Raw genomic sequence first — 25,661 nt, forward strand, 5'->3', positions numbered from 1 at the left:
CATTAAAGCTTTTCCTCCATGTGGAATTGAAATGAATATCCAATGGAAGTGCCCGCATAATGCCTCCTTATTGTTAGAACACATCATGCTGATATGACCCACAATAGCTGTATCATAGTGAGAATGTGTTACCCTACACAACATGACCATCGGATTCCCAAAGATTATTCAAAATATCTTGTGAAAGTTTTATTATTACTTTGAAAATTCCTAATGTCCGAAATATAGAAGTTGGATCAATTTTTTTTAATAATTGCATAGTGGACAATGTGATAATTACCTTTATTAATTTGCCAACTTGTCATTTGATATTTTCTGCAGCTTTTATTGCCTCTACCAAAAGCCAAAGCTCGAACTTGATATTTTAGTCAGAACTGCGATCCAGAGAGTTGAATTTGGATTGCACAGCCTAACTGTTTGCAATGTTAGAATCATAGAATCCCCACAGTCCAGAAAAAAACCCATCAAGTCTGCACCAACTCTCCAAAAGAGCATCCCACCCAGGTCACCACCGCTCTCCCCTCCCACCCTATCGCTATAACTTGGTGCATTTAGCATGGCCAATCCACCTAGCCTGCACATCTTTGGAGTGTGGGAGGAAACCGGAGCATCCAGAGAAAACCGATGCAGACACGGGGAGAATTTGCAAATTCTACAGAGGTGGTCACCCATGGCTGGAATCGAACTGACGCTGTGAGGCAGCAGTGCTATGACGCCACTGTACTGCACCCAATTTCTGGAATAACTCGGTCAGGTTTACTAATGGAATATTTTTCTCATCCTTTCTATTCAAAAGCTTTCTTCTCAATTGATTTTGAAAAGCAAGAGGGCAAACTTGATAAGTAAACTTCATATTGATTGGGTTTTTAAAAACGCTGAGGAGCTGTACAGATGAGAGCGAGAAGGAATGAGAAAATCAATTAATTTTACACATGTAGTTTTGTGTTTTGTAAACTGTAGAAAGTGCATTAAGCTGAGGTGAGGTGGGGAGAAGACGACTTCAAGGATATTTTTAACCTAACCCAGAAACTGGAAAAGTGACAGCACAAGCTTGGCCACTGTTTCCAGTTTCGATTGACTTTGAATCAGGATAATGACAAAGATTCACCTATTCAGAAAGCCTAGTAAGGCCTGTCACACTTGCAGAATCATGACCATCACCTAAAGCACCAGAGTCATAAAGGTTTGCAACATGGAAACAGGCTCTTCGGTCCAACTTGTCCATGCCGCCTTCTATTTTTAAATCCCTAAGTCCCCTTTCCCTGAGTATATCATATTTCTCTTGCTGACTATCACCTATTGACCTCCCTCAGCTGATGAATATATGAATGTTCATATGAATCAGAGCTTCTCCATGTTGAACGCCATTCTTGAATGGGTAACAGGAGCATAGAATGTAACCCTCCACGTCCAACATCAAAAGCAGCGTATCATCATTGCATGTGCTGACTGAGACCAGAAGGTCAGAGCCAGCAGACTGGACCTACACAAAGAAATGTGTCACTTGCCATAGACACATGCACCCATGACAGTATTGGTCTGGGTAATAAGAACACAATCGTTGTGGCGATTAAATCCCATCTTCACATGCAAGACATGCTCCATTGTATTGTTTTTGTTATCATTGTACTGAGTGGAATAGATTCAGAACAGGGTCTAGCAGCTAAAAATGGAGATCCATTAGGTACAGTGGGCAAGAGACATACCATGCATAAAGGAAAATGGTTGTGGATGTTGGAGACCAATTATTTTGGCTCTAAGTGTGATGGAATGCTCACCACTTACCTGCATTGCTACATCCACAATACCAATATTTCAGAAATTCAACCTTCCAGGAGTAAGTGCGTGTACTTGATTGCCTCCCTTGCCATTAAACTTATCTACTCATGTAAAAGTCAACACATGATCTTTGGCTCATAAAAATGTAATCTTTCAAACATTTTGTGCAAAGGTCAACCCTGATTTCTCACAGATCAAAGCCCAAAAATTTCAAAAGCAAAATGCAATCCTGGAGATGCTAGGATTCAATTTCACTGCAAATGTATAAATATTAATGAAAATAAATAGACAGATTTATATGTTTAAGCTTTGGTTTTATTTACTCTATTTATTAAAGTGTTCCGATTATAAATGACAAACCATGTAGTGATTATTAATTGCTGACCAGTAATTACTACGGTTCATTTTTTGGATTGTCAGAGTTAAGTCCATGAGCAGAATTCTCCCATTTTGTGACCAAGTGCAGTGGCAGTCACATCTGATGGTTCCTGTCTTGCCAATCAGAATAATGGGATCCCAGGCCAGATTCTGCACTTGGAAGCTTATGAATTATGTACAAGCAAGTTCCCCTTTGACTTCCCTGGCTAGCTGGCAGACCATAAGACATAGGAGCAGAAGTAGGCCACTCAGCCCATCCGGTCTGCCCCACATTCAATCGTGGCTGATATTTTTCCCATCCCCATTCTCCTGCCTTTTCCCCCATAATCCTCAACCCCCTTATTAATCAAGAACCTATCTCTGTTTTAAAGACACTCAATGATCTGGCCTTCACAACCTTCTGCACCAAAGAGTTCTACAGATTCACCACTCTCTGGCTGAAGAAATTCCTTCTCATCTCTGTTTTAAGGTGGCAGGTGATTCGTCCACCATTTCCTCCACTGATGGTTTTGAAGATTCTGGCACCATATTTAAATATTAGTCCAGCACATTTGTATCACTCTCTCCAGCCCAGCTGTCTTCACCGGATTGTGCAGGATGTCAACAACTTTGAGAAAAAAAGGCTAGCAGCCTCAAGAGGAAGTCTATTCCACGATTCAACCACCCTCCCCCCAGCCCATCACCTGCCACACCCTCTCCCCAATCCTTGTCACACTTGGACCTCTACCCACTGCATCTGGAGTCCTTGTCCATCCCCTATGAGTAAACGATGTGGTATTCTTCGACCCCCTTGTTTATGACTTTTTCATGTAGTCTTGATGGGGATCCATTTCACTCCCCTCAGTCTTCCCTCTGCTTTCCCATTGTTCATCTTCTTCATTCATCTCCGTACCCCTCTGCCTGTCACCATGAGCTCCCCCCCCACCACCCCTCCACCCGGCCCAATCTTTGCACAGCCCTCAATCCACTTTTTTTTTTAATTACTCATTTATAGGACATGGGCTTTGCTGACTGGCCACACTTATTGCCCATCCCTAGTTGCCTGAGGGTAATTGAGAGTCAACCACATTACCGTGATTCTGGAGTCACACAGGGGACACAGCAGGTAAGGACGGCAGATTTTCTTCCCTAAAGGATATTAGTGAATCAAATGAGTTTTTCCAACAATCGACAATGGTTTCATGGACATCAGTAGATTCTTAAATCCAGATATTTTTACTGAATTCAAATTCCACCATCTGCCGTGGCAGGATTTGAACCCAGGTCCCCAGAACATTAGCTGAGTTTCTGGATTAATAGCCCAGCGATGATACCACTCGGCCATTGCCTCCTTGCCTTTGTTAACCACATTCCCTTTATCCTCAGCCTCACTGCACACTCCACCCCTGGTTAAACTTTGGGCTTTGTTGCATGAGTACCACAGCACAGTGCAGTCCAGAAAAACACTGCTGTGTAGTACAAGGGGCAAGGAGACCATTGCATTCCCCAACCCAAGACACTGTACTGATTCAACTCAGTGACGCAGGAGGGTCCACTGGTCCCATGGCACGGTGTTGAACACAAGGACCAGCTCAGAATGGAGATAGAGGCAAGAATCATCCCGCCCCGGCAGTGGTAAACAGCACATCAGGAGCGGCACAGCACTATGGCAGTGCCGTTGCACTTACCCTGAAGCCTCTGGTGATCTGAGGACTGCCTCATACATGCTACTCATCAGCAATCAGGTTTGACACCGACATAATTTCCTGCTAGTGCGATGCAAGATCAAAAAGCCTGACTGGACACTGGCAGACAGCTGTTTTATGATAATTGATGAGACGCAAATTATGCAAATGGCATTTATGTCACCTGCCAGCGGGAAGAGCAACCCACCATTAATCTGTCATTGGGAGAAGCACAACAGGATTTTACACCAACAGGTTTCCAACTTTTTGGCTCCTACCAGATTCACTGCATCAACCCACCGCCAGATCCACTGCAGATGGGTTGGGAGGATTCCGCTCCATGACCTTTGGCCAGGAAGATTGGTCCCAAAACTTTGATTTTTATAAGGGTAAGTATACACTGCAGTAAACGTTGCCTACAGGATGTAATGCTGCAATTCACCATTGTGGCTTGCCCTGCTGTCCTGATCTACCATTGAAAAGGCAATCATAGTAGGAGCATGGGAACAACAGCATTATCTGCTATTCACCACCTCCGCACACTCATCCAAGCTGCACACACTCCACTGCCTCTTCATTGCACTGGTTCAAAATCCTGTAATTCTGTCCCTAACACCATCATCACAAGATCTGCAGTGATTCATGAAGACCCACTAAAACCTTCAGAAGTAACTAGGGGATAGGCAATAAATAAAGTCTTTACCTCAATCACATCCTGAAAACACATTTTTAGAAAATGAGGACCTGTCAAAGCTGACAAAGGTCAGGATGACAGCTGGATTTGGTCAACAGAACTGAGCTTTGGATACAGGCCAAACGATCACTGTAGATTTTCACATTATAATGAAGCACACTTGTGGTTTTGAGAATGAACTTATTCACATGCCACGGCAGAAGAATCTACCGTTTGACATAATAAACTAAATAATGGAAGTTTATTTTGAATTGAACAGGATCCCATCCATTGATGACAGAAAACATTGATTTAGAAGTTGACCCAAAAATATTGCATTCCAGCAGCTCCAAATATGAAATCTGATTCTCCATTGCAAAAGCAGGTTCTGCTGATGGAGGTCAAGGAAAACTGGTTTCATTCAATGTCAACATCATTGCAAGACCTGGATGATTCGTTGTACATGGTCAGTGCAGGCTTCTACCATGTCGATGGGGGCACAGGAAATGGGAAGCTGAAATTAGTGGTTTTCAAACTGGGAGTCCACAGAGCATGGGGGGATCCTTAGAGACTTTCTAGGAAGTATCAGAAGTGATGACTGAGCAGGGTCAGCCTTAGGTATTGAGAAATTGTTCAGGATGCTGTGGCCAACAGTAAACAAATGGCAGAAGCTGGAGATGAGTTAGGTATTAGGTGGATTGCAGTGCAGTGCGGAGTGGGCTAGCTGTCTCACCTCAGAGGTGAGGAGCACTGAGAACACCAGTAACATTAGCAGGTAGACCCACAAATACGAACGCTGGAAATGGGCACCAGGTGAGTTCAGCCTGGTTAAAGAGAGGCGAGGTCTTAAATATTTAAGCACCACATACTTATCTCCGAATAAAAGTTCAGTTGGGGTGCCACCTTTCTTAAGCCTGTTAATGTTGAGAGTATTGAATATTGCTTAGTTGTAATTTAGTTGTGGAATTCATAATTACTAATTCATTAGGAAAGGGATCCTTCAAAACAGTTGAAGAATCGTAGCTTAGAGAATGTTTTCACAGCTCGGAAGGAAAACAAACTAAGTTAGAATACAGGAGCTGCGAGTCTCCAAAGGTGGAAGCGTGCATCATGTGAGATGAGCAGTCCTGGGTGGCAAGACGAAAGGAAGTATATTTCACCCAGACCCAACCAAGAGTGAACACATTCCTATACGCTGCTGTGTTAAAAGGGCCTTCAATGGTGCAAATATTCAATTTTTCAGCACTGATATTGTTCAATTTGATTGAAAAGAATGATACACTGTTTACATTCTTGCCTTAACAAGTACTTGCCAAAACCTATCAAAGGCATAATCTTACCTTGCAGTTCATGAGAGACACCATAACATTATAGTTAAACACGTTAATCTGTTTCTCAAAAAGTTTGTTCTCTGCGCATGTGTTTTTGATACTGCATAATAGATTGCATAAACATGTCAAATTTCTTTATCTTTCACCGTTCCAGAAGAATATGTCATCCTATTCAGCACCAAAACCATTGTATTTAAAACACGTGTGTGAAAGCCATGCAGTTAAGAAAAGGTAAACACTTGAAAACTCTCACTTGTTGGCCGATTTGGTCATAAATAAAATGCTTCTTCCAGTTTTTCTTTTATTGAACCTTATTGGGGAAAAGTAAATTTATTCGGAAGCAGGGTAAATTCATTGGGAAAGATTGCTGTAAGAAATAGTTTCTGCAATATGGAAATAGACTACGCTAATTTCAAAATTCTTTAGGAAGTCACATTTTGCCTGGTAAATTCTGAATGATTGTTTAATCTGAGGAAAGAAAATTAATAAGTTGCTGCTTGATGACAAACATTTTCTGATGAGAAACTGTTTGTTTCCTATTGTAGTATAGAAGGAAATACATGTTGACTGGACTTTCAGGTAAAAAGGCAAAAAACTGACCAATTGCATTTAGACCTATAAACAAATACATGGCAGTCACAACTATCAGATAGTTAAATTGGGACATGTTAGTACTTAATGGACTTTTATGTAAATTTACCAGTTATTGTAGCCATGAAGGCAAACTCGCTGCATTCAGCTTTGAACAATTAGAACTTCAGAACTGTGTATAATGTCCCCAGAAGACCAATCAGGGACCATTTTAATCTACTTTTCTCATCATAGAGTTGTCAAAATTGCTCACAATTTTCTGTTCAAATTTAATCTTTGATGAGGTCAAGTTGCAAGTTGGCACAATGTTTAACGTCTCAGATTTTGAAACAAGTCATAAAGTATTATTGACGTCAATGGAGAGCAATGTTGGTGGTGTGGGGGGGAGGATTGGTGGTAAAGCTGGCATTCCACATTAGTCGATGGGTCTCCTGCCCAGCGTGTTGGGTTAAAATGGTCCCCAAAATTTGAAGGTACGTCGATCGCTAAATTCTCAAGCAGTTCAAATGACCCATGAACGTATTGAATTGCCCAACTTGGTTTGATCTTGAGGCTTTGCTCATTATGTAAACAGAACAATTAAAAAAAAAATACATACAATGGGCTTTTATAAGCTGGATCTGGAAACACAGAAAATTAAATGGTTAAGTATTATTAGCCAGTTTGCCTACCTTTCCTTCGGAGTCCCAATGCCATGTTTGCCCAATAAATGGGTGCTAAGATGTTTCTTCATAACAAAGGCCCATCTGGAAAAGAAGTCAAAAACAGATGTTTTGTTCATTTCTACTTTAGTGTGTGCCACATGCTCTGTGCTACAGTTCAGGAGATGAACGGGAATAGTGCAATAGTGGAAACTACTGTAAAAATAAGAATGGGGCTTACACACTCACACGTCATAAAAGGCTCATTACTCCTTATTTCAATTCAAAACCACTGACATGAATACAAGTGAGCCTTTTCAGTCTGTGACCTCACTAGTTGCTCATCTAAAATTCCTCTATGTTGGTCTGTTGTAATTACTGAGATATGGTTTAATGCTGCTATTATGCAGTAACTATGCAAGTGCTCCAGTTTCCTCCCCCAGTCCAAAGATGTGCAAGTTAAGTACTAAATTCTCCCTTAGTGTACCCGAACAGGTGCTGGAGTGTGGCGATGCAGGGATTTTCACAGTCACTTCATTTCAAAGTGAACGTAAGCCTATTTGTGACACTATAAATAAACTTAAAAAAAACACAAAAGCTTAAGGAACACTGCAGTCTGTGGGAACCTCGAAGGTGCACCTTATGGAGGGGCACAGGTTCACTGACAGCAACTACTGCATTTCCCCGTTAATCTGCCCCAGAAGAGGCCATTCGGCCCATTGAGTCTGCACCGACCACAATCCCACCCAGGCCCTATCCCCATATCCCTAAATATTTATCCGCTAATTCCTCTAACCTATATATCTCAAGACACTAAGGGGCAATATTTTAGCATGGCCAATCAAACTAACCCACACATCTTTGGGCTGTGGGAGGAAACCAGAGCACCTGGAGGCAACCCACGCAGACATGAGCAGAATGTGCAAACTCCACAAAGACAGTGACCCAAGCCGGGAATCGAACCCAGGTCCTTGGAGCTGTGAAGCAGCCGTGCTAACCACTGTCCTACTGTGCCGCCCCGGTATCAATTTTGGTGAAGTAATTGCCACTGACAGTTTTGGCACCCCTATCACAGCAAATTCCAGACTGTCACGTTTCAATACGCTGCCAATCAAGAGAGATCTCACTTCAGTCAGTGATTTTGCTGCAGCCATTAGACTGACATGAATACAATACCAAGCAAATCAATACAACATGTGGTTTTAGTGGCATTCAAACAGAGGGAACAAAAATGGCAGAAGTTGTCAAAACCCGTGAACTAACATGCTTACTCTAAATCAATACCTTGCAGTCAAGCTGACATAACATTTAAGATGTCTACAAGTCTCAGATGTTGAAACAAATCATGAAGTATGCATGAACTGAGAGAGCGCATAAAGAAATGACTGTCACAAACAAAAATTTGTAGATGGGTTAACTGAGTAGTTCATCGTCAGTAAACCAAAGTAGCTGTTTCACTGGATGACAAATTTTCACAGCAAGGTACCTAATTAGCCAAAAGACAAAATTCTGGAAACTCTCAGCAGGTCTGGCAGCATCGGTAAGGAGAGAAAAGTGCTGACGTTTCAAGGCCAGACAACCCTTTATCAAAGTTCAATTTGGCAAGAGGTCATCTGGACTCGAAACGTCAGCACTTTTCTCTCCTTACTGATGCTGCCAGACCTGCTGAGATTTTTTCAGCATTTTCTCTTCTGGTTTCAGATTCCAGCATCTGCAAAAATTTGCTTTTATTTCTAATTAATCAAATTAGTTAACAATGTGCATTAATAACCTTTTGCAAGTAATGCACCTACCACCATGAAAATACCTCAGACTCAAACGTTCAGGTGATTCACAAAATTAGTCACTAAGCAATCTAATGTAAATACCTGCAAATGTGCATCTGATAATAGATCATAGCAGATGAGAATCATACAGTGAGGCACAAAGGCAGGTATTCTCATTTTCACAAGTATTTTTATTGGTCATTTTAATTCTGAGGTGATCATTCCAAATGCTCAATCTGCACAGGTTTATTTCTCAGTTGTTTTGGATGGTGGACTGGCTGATTGCTCTCACTGATGTCTGCAACATCCACATGCTGGGGTGAAGAGATTGCAAGCTACCACAGAAAACATACTTATCTGGAAATTTTCCCAGGAAACCCACAACTTCCGATTAGCATTCAGCATGGAGTAGCCCATGCAGCAGGATGGGAGAATGACCTGTTCTCCTACTCAACAGCACTGAACATTAGTCTTCCTATCCATTCTCCCACTGTGCCATCTTCCCAGTGTACATATTTCAATAGCAATAGCTAACTGATTAACCACACAGCCAGCAACATTATTAAAACTATGCAGTATATATTGATTTATTTAACTTAATATAGCTGCATGATTACAAAAGAAATTTTATCATAGCTTTTGCTGCTATTAAAACATCTGTATTACAGTTAACATTATAATTTTATATAAAACATTCCAATTAAGCCAATCTGGCTTAAAGGGTGCCCCGATGTAAACAAATAAAAAGTACATGTTTCCCCCCCCAACACCAGCCAGTGTCCGCAAAAAGCTATCTCCACCCCGGCACCTCCCTCACAGAACGCCACTACCCTCACCCCAAAAACACCAAATTGAATGTCCCTCCCCCCCCAACAACAACTGTTGGCACTGCTTGGGCATGATCCTCTTCCTGGAGGCTGTACTCACCAGTGCACATCTGGCATGTTCTGCTCACCAAATGCATGTCATGGGGGATCTGTCATGATTCACATTGGGTGCCTTCACATCAACATGAATGAATAATGGGGGTACCATCAGGCGTTCATATCAATTGATGGAAATGGGAATACCGACTTTTAATGGCACTGGCAGGAACAAGCGTAATGGGAAATTCTGCCAGCCTAAAATCCATTTTGGAATTCCCAAGCTATTCTCCATCTCAGGCCCCAAAAACAGGAGTGAAACCACCCCCCTCCCCCAATTAATTTTTACATTAACAAGATATGGAAAAAAAGATCATAAAAGTTAGAAGGCCACATGGGCTGAAAACAACTTTTGTGATTGTTTTACATAAAGCTGTCCTTTGTGTATGTAACTATCATGAGCTAAAAGATAATATAGATCACATACAGCAATTCCAAAATGCATATAGTTTGTGGGGGAAGAAAATTTCTAAATTGCATTCAACATCTCATTTTAGTTTTTGTCTAGAAGTAAACATAGCTGAGAAGATCCCACGCAACATCGGCAGTGTTATGAGCGGCACTTGCTGTGAACAGTATAAAGTTTCATATTCTAAATGACCGTAAATAATCCAATCTTAGCTCAAGCACCCAAACAAATTCATCATTTTAACTTGCTTGTGAAATAAACAAATCTAATTTAGAAAATTATTTTAACACACTCCTGTCCAGCCTTCCACTTTCTAACCTCTGTAGACTAGAGCTCATCCAAAATTCTACTGTCTATGTCCTAAATCACCCCTGTACTCACTGACCTACACTGGCTACAGGTATTAAAGCTTCCATCTTTGTTTTCAAATCCCCTTATGCCATATCTTTCCTTATCCCTGAAATCTCCTCCGCAACTTCAGAGATATCCACGCTCCTCCAATTCTGGCCTTGTGCATTTCCAATCATAACTATTCCACCATTAGTGGTCTGCCTTCAGTGTCCCAGGCCCCAAACTCTGGAATTCCCTCCCTACACTTCTCTGCCTCTCTACCTCACTTTCCCCCTTTAAAATACTCCTTAAAACCTACCTCTGTGATCAAACTTTGGTCATCTGACCTAAAAAGCTTGGTGTCATATTTTATTTTGCAATGCTCCTGTGAAGCTCACAGCTGCCTCACAGCGCTAGGGACCTGAGTTCAATTTCTGCCTTGGGCGACTGGCTGTGCAGGGTCTGCATGTTCTCCCCATGTCTGCATGGGTTTCCTCCAGGTGCTCTGGTTCCCTCCCACAGTCCAAAGATGTACAGATTAGATGGATTGGCCGTGCTAAATTGTCCCTTGGATGGATTAGCTACTGGAAATACACGCAGTTACGGGGTTACAGCAGGGAGATGGTCTGGCTAAGGTGTTCTGTCAGACAGTCAATGCAGACTCAATGGGCGAATGACCTCCATCTGCACTTTAGGGATTCTTAGCACCTTGAAATGTTTAATTACATTAAAGATGGTATATAAATATTTGTTATTTATTGTTTATAGCTATTTATAGCTATTGTTATAAAAAGCATTATATAAATATGAATTGGTATTATGCTGCAACTTAGTCTCAGTGCTTTTCATTTGTTCTAAAAATTACAACACAAAATGAAATATACAGCTGTGCATGTGCAGCTCCTAAACTGTTGTGGTGGACTTCTTCCAACTGACCACAGGAGATCCAGGGACAGCTTATAATAGTTTATTCATGATTCAAGTATAGAAGGAACTATCCCAAAGAAACCTCTGGAGCAGGACCTTCCTCTGACACGTCTCTTGGCTGTAACTCACAGTTACAGATTGCTTCTACTGTTAATCAGTACCCAGAACTTGTAATGTTTTAAAATTACAATCTTGCCAATGTTGGTTCATTATTAAAGCTTCATGAAAATCTTGTCTGTAATTTTCTAGCTAGCAACCACTCTTCTTCTAAAAAGTTAACAACCTTGCTGGCCGGTTCTGCTGATGTAAAGTCCTTGAGGTAAGGCATTTTTACTAGCAAGTGATTTTACTCTAATGCGGGTGTGTTAGATTTCTTCTTAAAAAGTGCCTGGATGAGTACGTGACACGCCATAACATCCAAGGCTATGGGCCAAGTGCTGGCAAGTAGGATTAGGTGGGCAGGTCAGCATCTCTCATGAGTCAGTGCAGACTCGATGGGCCAAAGGTCCTCTTTTGCACTACAGTATTCTGTCGTTCTATTTTCCTTTTTACTGCATCTATTACTTCACTCACACAAAACAATAATCTCTCCCTCAGCACCGTTACCTTACCACTCTCACTCTCTTCTCCTTCAGTCAGAAGGTTGCTGAGATTGGATTGAATCAACCTAGCGTGCTACTCAGTAACAACTGCCCCATAGATACACTCTCCCAAAAGGGTTCTTCCCCCCCACAAATAATTATTTCTTCATCCATCATTAAGGCAAATCAATTCTTGCCACTGTGAGGCACACATTCTGATAGCTTAGCCAAGCATCTGCAAACTTAGCCCAATTGGGATACGGTTTTTGACAGCAAAGGCTGACATTCAAACATAGCTAAACCACACTGCAACACTCACAAACAGAACAATTCCAATGAGTAACCATCTTGGACTAAAAACAGACACACGGGCCCTCGTACTTTTTCTGACGCTCCTAATACATTTCTTCCAATGTAGACTATGATAGGGGAAGGCAACGGCCTAGTAGTATTATCACTAAAGTATTAATTCAGAAACTCAGTTAATGTTCTGAGGACCCAGGTTCAAATCTCTCCATGGCAGTTAATGGAATTTGAATTAAATAAAAAATATCCAAAATTAAGAATCTATTGATGACCATGAAATCATTGTCAATTGTTGGAAAAATACATCTGGTTCACTGTTGTCCTTCAGGGAATCTATACTTGAATCATGAATAAACTATTGGAACCTGTCCCTGGGTCTCCTGGGGTCAGCTGGAAGTCGTCCACCACAACAGTTCAGGAAATCTGCCATCCTTACCTGGTCTGGCCTACATATGGCTCCAGAGCCAGAGCAATGTGGTTGACTCTCAACTGCCCTCCAAGGACATCTCAGGATGGACAATAAATGCTGGGCAGCCAGCAACACTCACGTCCCACAAACGAATTTAAAAAAAGTGCATGGATCAATTTGATCTAGGTTGATAGAAAAGCTAGCAATGTAACTTTCAAACTCTTCAATTTTTTCCAACAACTTTATCACTTGCTTGTTCTGATGTATGTTTAAGTGTAATTACCTAAACAAGGGGCTAAACACTGTAAAGATAAAGAGCTGAATACTTCTACGAATTAGAAATTGATGACCAGTAATATTACAACTTTGCTGACATGAGAATGCACAGATATTGTGAAGAGATGCTGGAGGCGGATTGGCCAAGATCCAACGTTTGCAGCCATATTCAGCTCAATAGGCATTCCAGCTTTTCAACGCTGCTGACATACAATTGAAGGCCCCTGGAATTGTTTTGTGGTTTGACTGTGAAACTTACCTATTCAATCAAAGAACAAGACCACGTCATTCAAAAAGTCAAAAATAAAGATTGAATTTGGCAATCAGTAATTTAGGATTTAGACAGGCCAAAAGCTCAGGAATGAGTAAAACCAGGTTTTTAATGGGGCACTTGACTTGCACCTGGCAGCACTGAAGGAAATCTAAGCACAAAGATGCCAGATAATATTTACATTACTCTAAGCTCCTTGGATGCAGACATCTAAAAAACCACGGAGGAAGGTTCTGCAGAAACACCACTCACTTGTCCTCAGCAGTGTACCCATCATTTGGGCAGTGTTTAGAAGCAGGACTGAAAGAAACTTCAGTGCTTATTTAGCATAGAAAGACAGCTGCAGTCAAGACGGATGGCTAGCAAGATTTGGAATGGTTTTCGGAGGAGGTTTGACCATCTTTCACCAAGCTTTGAAGACTAAGAATCATGGAGGGTGCCAATGACTTTGGGCTTTGACCTCTGGCAAGCTTGTCACATTGGTGACATGCTTCAGAATAAATTTCTTAGTCTTTTGGGCTAACTGACCTTTCCCATATTCTGAAACCATTTCTTTTTGGCAATTTCTGTACTCCAAAATCTGGGCCGTTGTCACTTTTTTTTTTCACATTCATCATATAATACATACAGACATTTGGATGAGGAGCAGGAGTAGGCCGTTGGCCCTTCAAATCTGTCCTCCATTCAATAAGATTATGGCTGATCTGATTTTAACCTCAGCTTCACATTGCCGCCTACCCAGATAAGCAAGGGGGTGAAAGCTTATCAAGAATTTGTCTATCTCTGCTTCTACCACCTTTAGAGGAAGAAAATTCCAAAGAGTCACAACCTCAGAAGAAAAAAAATCCTCATCTGTCTTAAATGGGCTACCCCTTATTTTTAAACAATGACTAATACACAACTCACTTATTCCAACCTGGCCACTATCTCAGCACTAGAGGGTTTGTGACCTTGTCATCCAGTTCCACCTGAGTTGAGATCTGACCCCATAGCCTAACCATCACAAGATTTGCCTTCCTTCCGCGTTCTAAAGCATAAATCATTGCATTGCTAAGGGAAATTACTATAAATATGAGCAGAAAGTGGTACATTGGGATTAGTTTTGGATTGTTCTAGCAAGGAATTATTAATATGAGAATGATTCCACAAATTGGTGTCTTTGATGCTGCAAAGTGCTGGGGTTCAATCTCAAATCTGTAACTTCACCGCTGCCAGCCCTACCTCAGTCCATCTTTGAATGAAATTTTTGTACATACTTCTGTCATGTCTGAACCCAGGTCATTTTAACAACACTGCCCATCATCATCTCACCATCTTGCTTTGCTACAATTGCTCCCAGGTCTCTATCTCACTTTCTGTGTAACATTCTCCAGTCCTACAACCCTCCAAGGTATCAATGCTCCTGCAATCCAGGCTCTTGCATATCCTCAATTGACAACATTCCACCTCCAGTGAGCGTGCCTTTAAAGCTGCCTAGAAAAGCTTTGGAATTCCACACACACACACACACAACCCCCCCCCCCCCCCCGCAACCATAGCTCTCTGACTTCATTTAGGTCACGTCTTCAAACCTACCTCTTTGACTGAGCTTTTGGTCAACTCCTAATATCTGCTTAGTTATCAGAAGGGGAGTGGTGGATGTGAGCTATCCTCTATAATGTTGATAGGAACCGAGGAAAGGTTGGTGTGGAGTCCACCCCCTCCATGCTGACTCGCCTCGCAGCCAGAAATTGCTATGGGCAGACAAAACAAGGTCAGTGTGGGATCTTCCACGCCTCATTGGGAGCCAATCAAGTTGGCTGGGTGCTGCATCAATCCTGGCAGTGCCAAGAGCTCATCAGTGCAGAGGGAGGTCCATGGATCCTGGGAAACATGAATGTCGGGAGTCTTGGGCAAATTAGGTGGTGGTGGGGGTGCGGTTTGCCAGGTGCTGGGGCAATGGGTTGGCAGCAGGCAAGTATGAAGAAATGCAGAGGGTGGGGTGTGGGAGCTTTCTATTTTACAGGTTGACAATCCACCACCGCCCCCCCCCCCCCCCCCCTTCCTTTCCTCCCTGCCCTTTGAATATTTTAATTTAGCAGTCAGGCTACCCACTCCTGCCCAACTGCCCCCACCTATCGTTTTGTGACATGGTCAGCGTCATGTCAGGACTTGGTAATGGGAGTGAGCTCAAGGGTGGGTGGGGGGAGGGAGAGATAGTAGGATGGGCACCTACTCTATTTTAATAAAAGCAAATTGCTGTGGATGCTGGAATCTGAAATCAAAAGAGAAAATGCTGGAAAATCTCAGCAGGTCTGGCAGCATTTGTAAGGAGAGAAAAGAGAGAAAATACCCACTTTATTTCATTTGTTCCCCACAGCTGGTAAAACGCAGCCCCTTGTCTGAAAACACGCTAACAAAGCGCAACATTTTGAACAATTTATGACATTAAAAGGTGCAATATAAAGCAAGTTGCTTTTGTTATAATCACGCAAATGTGTTTTCACTCAGTTGCAAAAAGGTTTAATTTACTCTAATGAAATGCTGTATTGTACTGCTCCCTTCATAAAAGATAAACGGTCGGTGCTTCTGATTTGTGTCACTTGTGCAGTAAGCAAACTATTACTTCAAAGATACTCTTCCTTTGACTGACACATACAGCTGTAGAGCTGTGAGGCACCTGCTAGAGGTGACTTTATACAGATGTTATCAAACAGTCACTGATAATTAATTAATAGATGTTCAGAATCTGCTAACTGAAAGAGACACTAAGGGAGACTTTTATAACAATTTTGTCAACTGCTTTCACAATTTCACTTTAATATTTAACACTCATCAACAATTATGCAAGTTTCTTTTTGCATTAATTTCTTTAGCTCAGTCAATTTAAAAGCATATTAAGTGCTCTTACACAGCAACCAGCAAAGTCTGCTATTAAATTTAGGGTTTGCCTTTTGGATCTATTGAAGGAATCCTGTAATGAATGCAAAGCTTTCACTCCCCGAAGGGGGAAAAAAAATCAGGTATCTAATTGCAACACATTATTTACATAAAGAATAAGTTGTTTCATGTGGTTCATTTTTTAAATGTGTAGTGTGAGATGATCATTTGCATATAGGTTGCTTTGAGTGACTTCCTGCAGCTGTTAAGGATCATAAAATGCTTCCAGAGACAACAGATTTTGCAGTAAATTTCTCAGAGCCATCACAAAATTGATGAGGTTTACTAAATTGTCAACGGTGAATCTGACAATTTCATTCTCCCCAAAAAATATGAATAGCTTCCCACATCCTCATTACATAGGATACACAGCACAGAAACAGGCCATTTGGCCCAATCAATGCATGCCAGTATTTATTCTCCACTTGGGCCTCATCTCACCTTTCCTCATCTGAATCTATCACCGTAATTCTCTATCCTTTCCTCCCTCACAATGCTTGTCAAGCTTCCCCTTAAACACATCTACGTTATTCATATCAACCACTCCCTGTGCAGGCGAGTTCCATAGACCCACTATTCTATGGGTAATGGTTTTTCCTGAATTTCCTGTTGATTTTTTTGATGACTATCTTATACTGATCGCCTCTAGTTATGTGCTTTCTCAGAAGGGGAAACATTCTGTCTGTATCCACTCTATCAAGCCCTTTCTTAATTTTAAAGATCATTATTAATTTACTCCTCAGCCTTCTTACTTAAAGAGAAAAGAGACCCAGCCTGTCAATCCTTTCCTGACATTTATACGCATGCATTTCTGGTAGAATCCACATAAATTGTTTCTGTACCGTCTCTAGTGCCTCTACATCCATTTATAATATGGCGACCAGAACTGCACGCAGTTTCTAGGTATGGTCTAATAAAGGTTTGATACAGCTTTAGCATAACTTCCCTACTTTGATTCTATCCTTCCATCTTCTCTATAGTTTACAACGTACTAAAATGTCTGTGGCCAGAATTTTCCAGCCCCTCCGGCTGACAGGATCTTCTAGTCCTGCTGAAGTCAATGGACATTTAAATGGCTTGCTGCATCTGCCTTGAGGAACCCACCGTGGCTGGCCTGGAACATTCCAGCCCAGCTTTTTTAAAACTGTTCACTAGCACAGCCTGTGTTTATTGCCAAAGATTTAAAACAACTCACTCCTAGATTTAAACAAAAGCAGAGATGCGATGGATGTTGGAAATCCAAACACTCAGAGGATGTAGGTTGTTCATCCAGCAGAAGTTACTCTTCAGTTATAAGCAATAAAATGAAACAAAACTTACTCCAAAAGATAAATCAAAGAAAAAGATTTAATAAAGAAACTTCATTACTCCAACACTTGAGACTTCACCTTGGGCCATTCCAAGCTTCCAACAATTCCCAACAGGTTCTTATTTATACTGAGTCAGCTGATCATCACATCATTTTTGTCATTAGTTACATAATTTACTGGGTCAGCTGACCCTTACAGCTTATTATCATTGGTCACATTCTGAGGTCACGTACCAACCCAACTCAAGTTCAGCTTCTTCCCTGCTGCTGTCTTGACCTACCTTGCATTAAGTTGATCTTTATCTACACCTTAGTTATGACTCTAACACTACATTCGCACTCTCTCGTTTCCTTCTCTATGAATGATATGCTTTGTCCGTATAGCGTGCAAGAAACAAAACTTTTCACTATATGTTATTACATGTGACAATAATAAATCAAATCAAATCAAAACAGATCCAATGTTATTATTGACTTAATAACATTGAGCATGACTTAAAGTTTCAACTGAAAGGATTCTCAAAGTGTTGTTTCAAGGTGATAACATAGGTCGCAATTTATTTTCATAGAATGACTCAGGTGCTATTTTTATTTGATTTACTTCCATTTAATTTTAAACCCCTATATTTATCCCAGATTTATCTAAAACTTTCTGTTGCCCGTCACAATCTCAGGAAGTGCCCAAATGCTTGACTTTTGTAGAGTAGTCAGTTACAATATAGGAAGTGCACCAGCCAGTAGGAACACAGCAAAGTCCACCAACAGCAATTCAATAACAACCTGGTCATCTCTTCTTTTAGTGATGCTGACTGAGGGATAGCTATTAGCCAACGAAATACAGAGAAGTCCCTGCTCTTCCTTAGACTTGTGAGGCAGAGGAATCTTTTACATCTAACTGAGAGGGTACATAGGATTTAATGCCATTTCCAAAAGGTAGCAGAATGAATTTTGAAGGGTGTTGCTATCTCTGCCTAATTACTTAGAAGATATTGCACAGAAACAGGCCACTTGGCTGTATACAAGCCTTCTTGATCCTTATTTCATCTTACCTGTCAGCAATGGTTGGGAGCTTCAAGTTTTTAGGTGTTCCAATCAACCACCTGTCCTGGTCCCTCCATAGGGACACTATAAGCAAGAAACCCCACCAATGCCTCTACTTTCTCAGAGGACTAAGGAAATTTGGCATGTCCGCTACAACTCTCACCAACTTCTACAGATGCACCATAGAAAGCATCCTTTCTGGCAGTATCACAGCACCATGGTAGCACAGTGGTTAGGACTGCTGATTTACAGTGCCAGAGACCCAGGTTTGATTTCCGGCTTGGGTCACTGTCTGTGTAGAGTTTGCACATTCTCCATGTGTCTGTGTGGGTTTCTTCCAGGTGCTCCGGTTTCCTCCACATTCGGAAAGGTTAGGTGCCTGACTGTGGCAACTAGGGGAATTTCACAGTAACTTCATTGCAGTGTTAATGTAAGCCTTACTTGTGACACTGACAAATAAATTTAAAGTTTAAGCTTGTTATGGTTCCTGCGCTGTCCAAGGCCGCAATAAACTACAAAGGGTCGTGAACAAAGCCCAGTCCATCAATCAAACCAGCTTCCCATCCATTGGCTCTATCTACACCTCCCACTGCCTCGGAAAAGCAGCCAGCATAATTAAGGATCCCATGCACCCCAGACATCCTCTCTTCCACCATCTTCCTTCGGAAAAAAGATACAAAAGTCTGAGGTCATGTCCCAACCAACTCAAAAACAGCTTCTTCCCTGCTGCCATCAGACTTTTCAATGGGCCCACCTCACATTAAGTTGATCTTTCCCTACGCTCTAGCTATAACTGTAACACTACATTCTGCACTCTCTCCTTTCCTTCTCTATGAACAGTATGCTTTGGCTGTATAGCGCACAAGAAACAATACTTTTCATTGTATATTAATACATGTGACAATAATAAATCAAATCAAATCAAATATCCTTCCACTCCTTCCTCCCTAATGAAGGATAAATTGTTTTTCACTTTAAGACTGGTATTCTTGTAAATCTGTCCTGATGATGTGTTATCAAGCTTCCTCTTAATTTTATGGTATTTACCTCAATCACCAAGCAATAGCAAGTTCCAAGTTCCCAGGTGAAGACACTGAAATGATATCAATGCTAGGGCCAGCCTTCTAAAGATTTCAGCAACTGTTATAGAGCAATGTTGGTTGAGCCAAGGGGACAAATCCTTTCCAACAGACCGTGGAAGATATCAGAGGTGAAAAAAATGGAAAGATATAAAAAAAAGCCTTGTGTTGTTTTAAAATACTGCGGGTTATGTATCAATTACCGCTATTTCATAGATATACCTAACCTGTTATTCCCAATAAAACAAAAAAAACTACCATTCCAGTTCATGTCAACCATATCACAGCAAATCAAGCTAAGGAATATAGTCACAGGCCTCTGTGCCAACCTATAGCTTGTAATTTCTATAGAAGTGTTCCCACATCATAAGGTGCATGAAAGATTAATAAATTAGCCTGGGTCCACTCATGAGCAAGTGATGAAACTTGAATCCCTTCAAGTGTCACTGTCCTTTACATAACATATTCCTAATTATGGGTCCCTTTTCCCTGATGAGAACAGAAAGGTGATTGGGAATATGAAGAAAGATCCCTCTGCTTACTCCACAATGTATCAGTGCCTGAGTTTACTTTGCACAGCTTATTGTCCCACCAGAAATGATCATGTATAGTCTAAAGAAGGCAAATCAAAACGTGATATGGAAAATAGTTTCATTTACAATATTTTTTTCACCTCAGTTTTATATTTATTTCTATTTTACATAAAATTACATAAAATTTATAGCACACAAACAGGTCATTTGCCAAACTATGCCAGTGTTTATGCCTCAAATGAGACTCCTCCCACCTCTCTCATCTTGCCTGTTCAGGATACCCTCCTATTCCTTTCTTTCTTATGATACTTACCTTCCTCTTGAATGCATCAATATTATTTGGTTCAACAATTCCTTGTGTAGTGAGTTGCACATTCTCACCACTCTCCGGGTAAGAACATTTTTTATCAATGATTTTGTTAGCGATTATCTTATGTTCATGATGTCTAGTGTAAGATTTGGTCTGGTAGTCACAGATTACCCAAAAGGAGGGGTTCGAGGCTACAAGTAGTGGTTTTAAGCAACTTATTAAGAAGTGACAGTTTAGATATGGTGCATATGTTAAATAGACGGGAGAAACATTTAACCTGTAACAGATGAGCTAGTTTACTGCTCCTGAATGGTACACAAGAATAGATGAAGCAGAGCACAAAAGCAAAATACTGTGCATGCTGGAATCTGAAACAAAAACAGAACAGGCTGGAAAATCTCAGCAGGTCGAACAGTGTCAATGTTTCAAGTCTGGATGACCCATCAACAGAGCTGAAGACCAGGAAAATCAGACAAGATTTGTAGTGGTGAGGATGGGGCAGGTTGGGGCGGAGGGGTGAGCTGTATGGAGGAATAGCACAGACAAAAAGATAAAGGGAATGTAAATTGTAATGATAAAGACTGAGAATGGTGCTAAGAGCATCCAAAAATCACTTACTACAGATGTGTTCACTCAGAACCACTAGGAACCATAGAAAGGGTTGAGAGCTTCAAGTTTTTAGATGTCCAGATCACCAACAGCCTGTCCCGGTACCCCCCATGCTGACACTATACTTAAGAAAGCACACCAACGCCTCTACTTTCTCAGAAGACTAAGGAAATTTGGCATGTCAGCTACAACTCTCATCAACCTTTACAGATGTACTATAGAAAGCATTCTTTCCAGTTGTATCACAGCTTGAAATGGCTCCTGCTCTGTCCAAGACTGCAAGGTACTACAAAAGGTCGTTAATGTAACCCAATCCATCACGCAAACCAGCCTCCAATCCACTGACTCTGTCTACACTTCCCATTGCCTCGGCAAAGATGTCAGCTAATTAAGGACCTCACACACCCCGGACATTCTCTCTTTCACCTTCTTCCTTCAGGAAAGACACAAGTCTGAAGTCATGGTGCATCCGCCTCAAGAAAAGCTTAGTTACCTTGCATTAAGTTGATCTTTCTCTACACACTAGCTATGACTGTAACACTACATTCTGCATTCTCTCATTTCCTTCTTTATGAGCGGTATGTTTCATCTGTATAGCATGCAAGAAGCAATACTTTTCAATGTATACTAATACATGTGACAATAATAAATCAAATTAAATCAAAATGGAGTCCATCAGCTCCCACTGCATGCGGATACAACATATCACTTGGCCTTCCATCCCTCTTTTATTTAATTCGCTTTTAATTTTTAAGAAGTTTTTAGCTTCTTGACCTGTAAAATATATCTCCTCATTACCTTTAATCCGAAAGAAACTTAGAATAGTTAATTGAAATTCATCTTCTGTAAGAACATCTCATCCATTTAGTGAACACAAGGTTCTATCACATCAGGTCCAGGAACGTCTGCATGAAGGCCTGTGATTAGGTAACACCCTTCTTGAGAACAAAGCACAATTGACTGTTTTGCCTTTGTTATCTCTGAAACCAGGGACAGGAGAGAAACTTCTTTCTCTAAGAAACCACAGCCTCATTTTTTTTAAAACTATTATCTTCAGCATTTTCTATAGTTTTTTTCCAAACTACGCTTCCTTATACTCTATTATTAAAACTACTTTTCCTGTACTAGTTCTAAAAGCATTTTCTCTATATCACCCTATCAATAGTAAGGCTATCATCACTCAGTGTTATTATGGAGTAAAATTGAACAGCAACTTCCGGGTCCACTTATACTCAGATGAACAAGGAAATCACCATGGAGTTTCCCCCCTCCTCCACTGGCTCTACTACAACAATATCTCGCCAGTAGAATCAGCACTGAAATACATGCAGCATCTTAAAATCGCAACAGTTACCTACTAAGTGCCCAAGAGAAATTAAGGCTGGTGCATTCAGATGTTGGGAGGCTTTTTTAAAGACAGCATGGCTCCAGCATTGCTGGCTGTGCTCCCCCTAAGCTCTAGAAATCCCTCCTTAAACCACTCCACCTCTCTACTTCCATTTCCTCATTTAAGATACCCCTTTAAAGACTTCCTCTTTGACCAAGCTTCAATATCTCCTTAAGTGGCTCAGTGTCAATTCTTATTTGAAGATGATCCTATGGAGAATCTGCGAGTGCTTTAACTACATTAAATAAAGGCACTATACTAAAGTCCAAGTTGTTATTGTTATCAAATGGTTGAAGAGTCGCACTGTTGGCTCTCGTGCTTAACACTGATCACTGCGTTATCGCGGCATGGTGGCACAGCGGTTAGCACTGCTGCCTCAAAGCACCAGGAACCCAGGTTCAATACCGGCCTCAAGTGACTGTGCGGAGTTTGCACATTTTCCCCGTGTCTGTGTGGGTTTTCTCTGGGTGCTCCGGTTTCATCCCACAATCCGAAGATGTGCGGGTTTGGTTGACTGACCATGCTAAATTGTGTCAGGGGAACTAGCTAGGTAAATATGTGGGTTATAGGTATAGGGCCTGGGTGGGATTGTGGTCGATGCAGACCCAATGGGCCAGATGGCCTCCTTCTGCACTGTAGGGATTCTATGATTCTATGACCACATAATCAGATCAGTTTAGCAACACTCCTAACCCTAGGTTTTCTGAATGATGATACTTTGCTTGCACAGTAACCAATCTGAAACGTATCACTAAAGCTAAAGTAACATAGGAGAAAATCTGAGCTTATCAGCTTGAACACAGCAAGTCTCATCTTGTTAACGTGAACAGATCATCCCTCCCCTCATGGGATTCAAAGATGTACACATCAGATCCTGACTCCAAAAGCAATTCTCCCACATCAATGGATACACAAAGCAGCGTTTCCTTAAGACCGTAAGTTTCTGCAGCAGTTACTGCAATGAAGAATTAATTTATAATGCTATTTACATGGTCAACAATTCAGTTTTGCGGTCAAGAGCTCAATATTACCAAAACAAAAACCATCAATGATGAGAGGTATTTTTGGCTGCATTAGTTTATTTTTCTCAACAGGATTAACTGCTGACAGTTTTGCCAAGGTGCAGGAATATAGATTGTGATTGAGCAGAGCAAAAAACAGACTTATAATTGAAGAAAGGAGATTTTAAGTACTAACGCTGTGTGAATGTTTGTCAATCAATGCCTTTGATAGCTGGTGGGACAATGTATGAATTGCACAACCATCAAGCAGTTCAGGTTTTCTGGCACAGGTTAACAGATTGCACCAACTTGTGAATGACAGTTCTAGCTGAGACCCGTGAGAAAGGGCAGGATCAGTGAAAGGCTGTCATCTTTTGATGTGATGGTATATTTTTAGTGTGGCGCTTTAGCTGGTCTAAACCAGATCGCCCATTGATTGGTCTGAAGTCAGCAGAGAGACTGTGCAAAGTCAGGGAGTCCACTGCACGATTCTCAACAACCTCGTACAGTGTGAATGTATCTCATGGGTCAGCTCAGGGAGTAACAGTATAAAATTAAGAAGTGCATCGTCACAATAAATATAGTTTTATGTGCTGCTCATGTGCATGGGACCATATACCAACCCCTGGAGAGACAGCCTTCCAGTCACAAAAAAGCATTGGCGGAGGTGGCACCTTTCAGATGACAGCAAAGTCCCATCTGCTCCTTGAGGTGAACATAAAATATGCATGACACCATTTCGAAGGAGACCAGGGGAATTCTCCCCAGTGTGCTGGTCAATAATTATCCCTCCATCAATATCATATTGTTGTTTGTGGGAGAGTGCTGTGAGTAAACTGCCACATTCCCTGACAACTAACTACATTTCAAAACTACTTCATTGGTGCCGAGGTCATAAAAAATGCTTTATAAATGCAAGGTCTTTCCTTCTAACACATGGAGTTAGTCTTTGGATGGGATTTTCCAGCCATGCTCAGCCTAATGCCAGAAAATCCCATCCAAGGTCCTTTGCATGGTCCGTGTCCCATCTGCTACGATTCCTGTGGCAGGCAAGCGGGACAGGAAAATTCTATCCTTTGTCTCCTATCTCTCCACTCCACCTTTGGAAATGGTTCATTTAACCTACTGCGGTTTCCTTCACCCTGCTTTCAAACTGTCTTTGAACCTTCTTCTCTGACCCTTATTATTTTCCTCTCGGCCAATACAACCTAACATTTACAGCTTTGTTTTCCTGGGTACATGCCCACGTTCATTATTAAAATGAGTGATATTGCTGTATATTTAATGGATTCATATGACATTGCTATCTCTGGTGCTGTAACTGAGACTTTACCCCCATTTAAAATAAATAGAAAATGGTCATATTAAAACAGTGGACAAATTATCAAATACAATGAGAATTTGTTTATTACTATTACCAAAAATAATTTCTAAACTCAATAAAGGGATGTAGCAAGAGACAATCACAAGCAAGAATCAAGGCAGAAGCAGATTACTTTGTTAACATTACCAGAATGTGCATGATTCAACATTAATTTTCTGTCAAATGCAGTGGGACATATTCCCTTATGAAAAGTAGTGTACACATCACAATTAGATATTTATAAATAGTCTGCTCTAAGATGCTGGAACATGCACAACATTTCTGGGAAGCCTTGGCCAGAGACCTTCCCTGGACAATAAATCCTGCACGTCAAATGGATACCCATTTCTACAACTGCCCCAACACCAAGAATCTAAATACTATGCATTTACAAATCACTTCCTTGTTGCAGGAAAAGATAGGTTATTGTAACTGACTGCAGAACAAAATAACTTCAGATAACATGACATGGTGAGCAACACTGAGAAACCCATATCTTTCAGGGAGGGAAGGTGCATTGTACGCCACCTTCAATATCAAAGAGGCAGACTGAATATTACACTGGAAGAGAGAAAATCATCTGTACATGTGCATCTAAATGTTACATGCGTTTGGAAGGAACTGAAAATCCATAGGAATAGCCCCTTATTTTTCTAGTCTTCTGGGCTCAACATTTGAGTTCAACAACAGCTTTGATCCTGCTTAAACTTTTTACTGTGGCTTTCACTGTGATAGGCCTTTAAACATACTTTGAAAGGCAGTTCCTTGTCCTTCTGGGTTTGGCTGCGCAGGTCAAAGCACAGGAATGTGGCATCTTCCTTCCAAAATGAACTCCTGGCCCAAGTATAGGCATCG

General features: G+C 41.1%; 1 protein-coding gene across 1 annotated transcript in view; it reads right to left on the minus strand.

Moving 5' to 3' along the window:
- Positions 1-25,661, minus strand: part of znf407 (zinc finger protein 407) — a 470,331-nt gene that overhangs the window by 261,743 nt on the left and 182,927 nt on the right. Inside the window, exon 4 of the mRNA XM_080193920.1 lies at positions 7,088-7,162. Within this exon, the coding sequence (XP_080050046.1) occupies positions 7,088-7,162 (75 nt within the window). The remainder of the gene's footprint in view (positions 1-7,087; positions 7,163-25,661) is intronic.

Source organism: Carcharhinus amblyrhynchos, chromosome 8 (assembly GCF_965287045.1).
Source record: "Carcharhinus amblyrhynchos chromosome 8, sCarAmb.v2.hapA, whole genome shotgun sequence".
Lineage (NCBI taxonomy): Eukaryota > Metazoa > Chordata > Chondrichthyes > Carcharhiniformes > Carcharhinidae > Carcharhinus > Carcharhinus amblyrhynchos.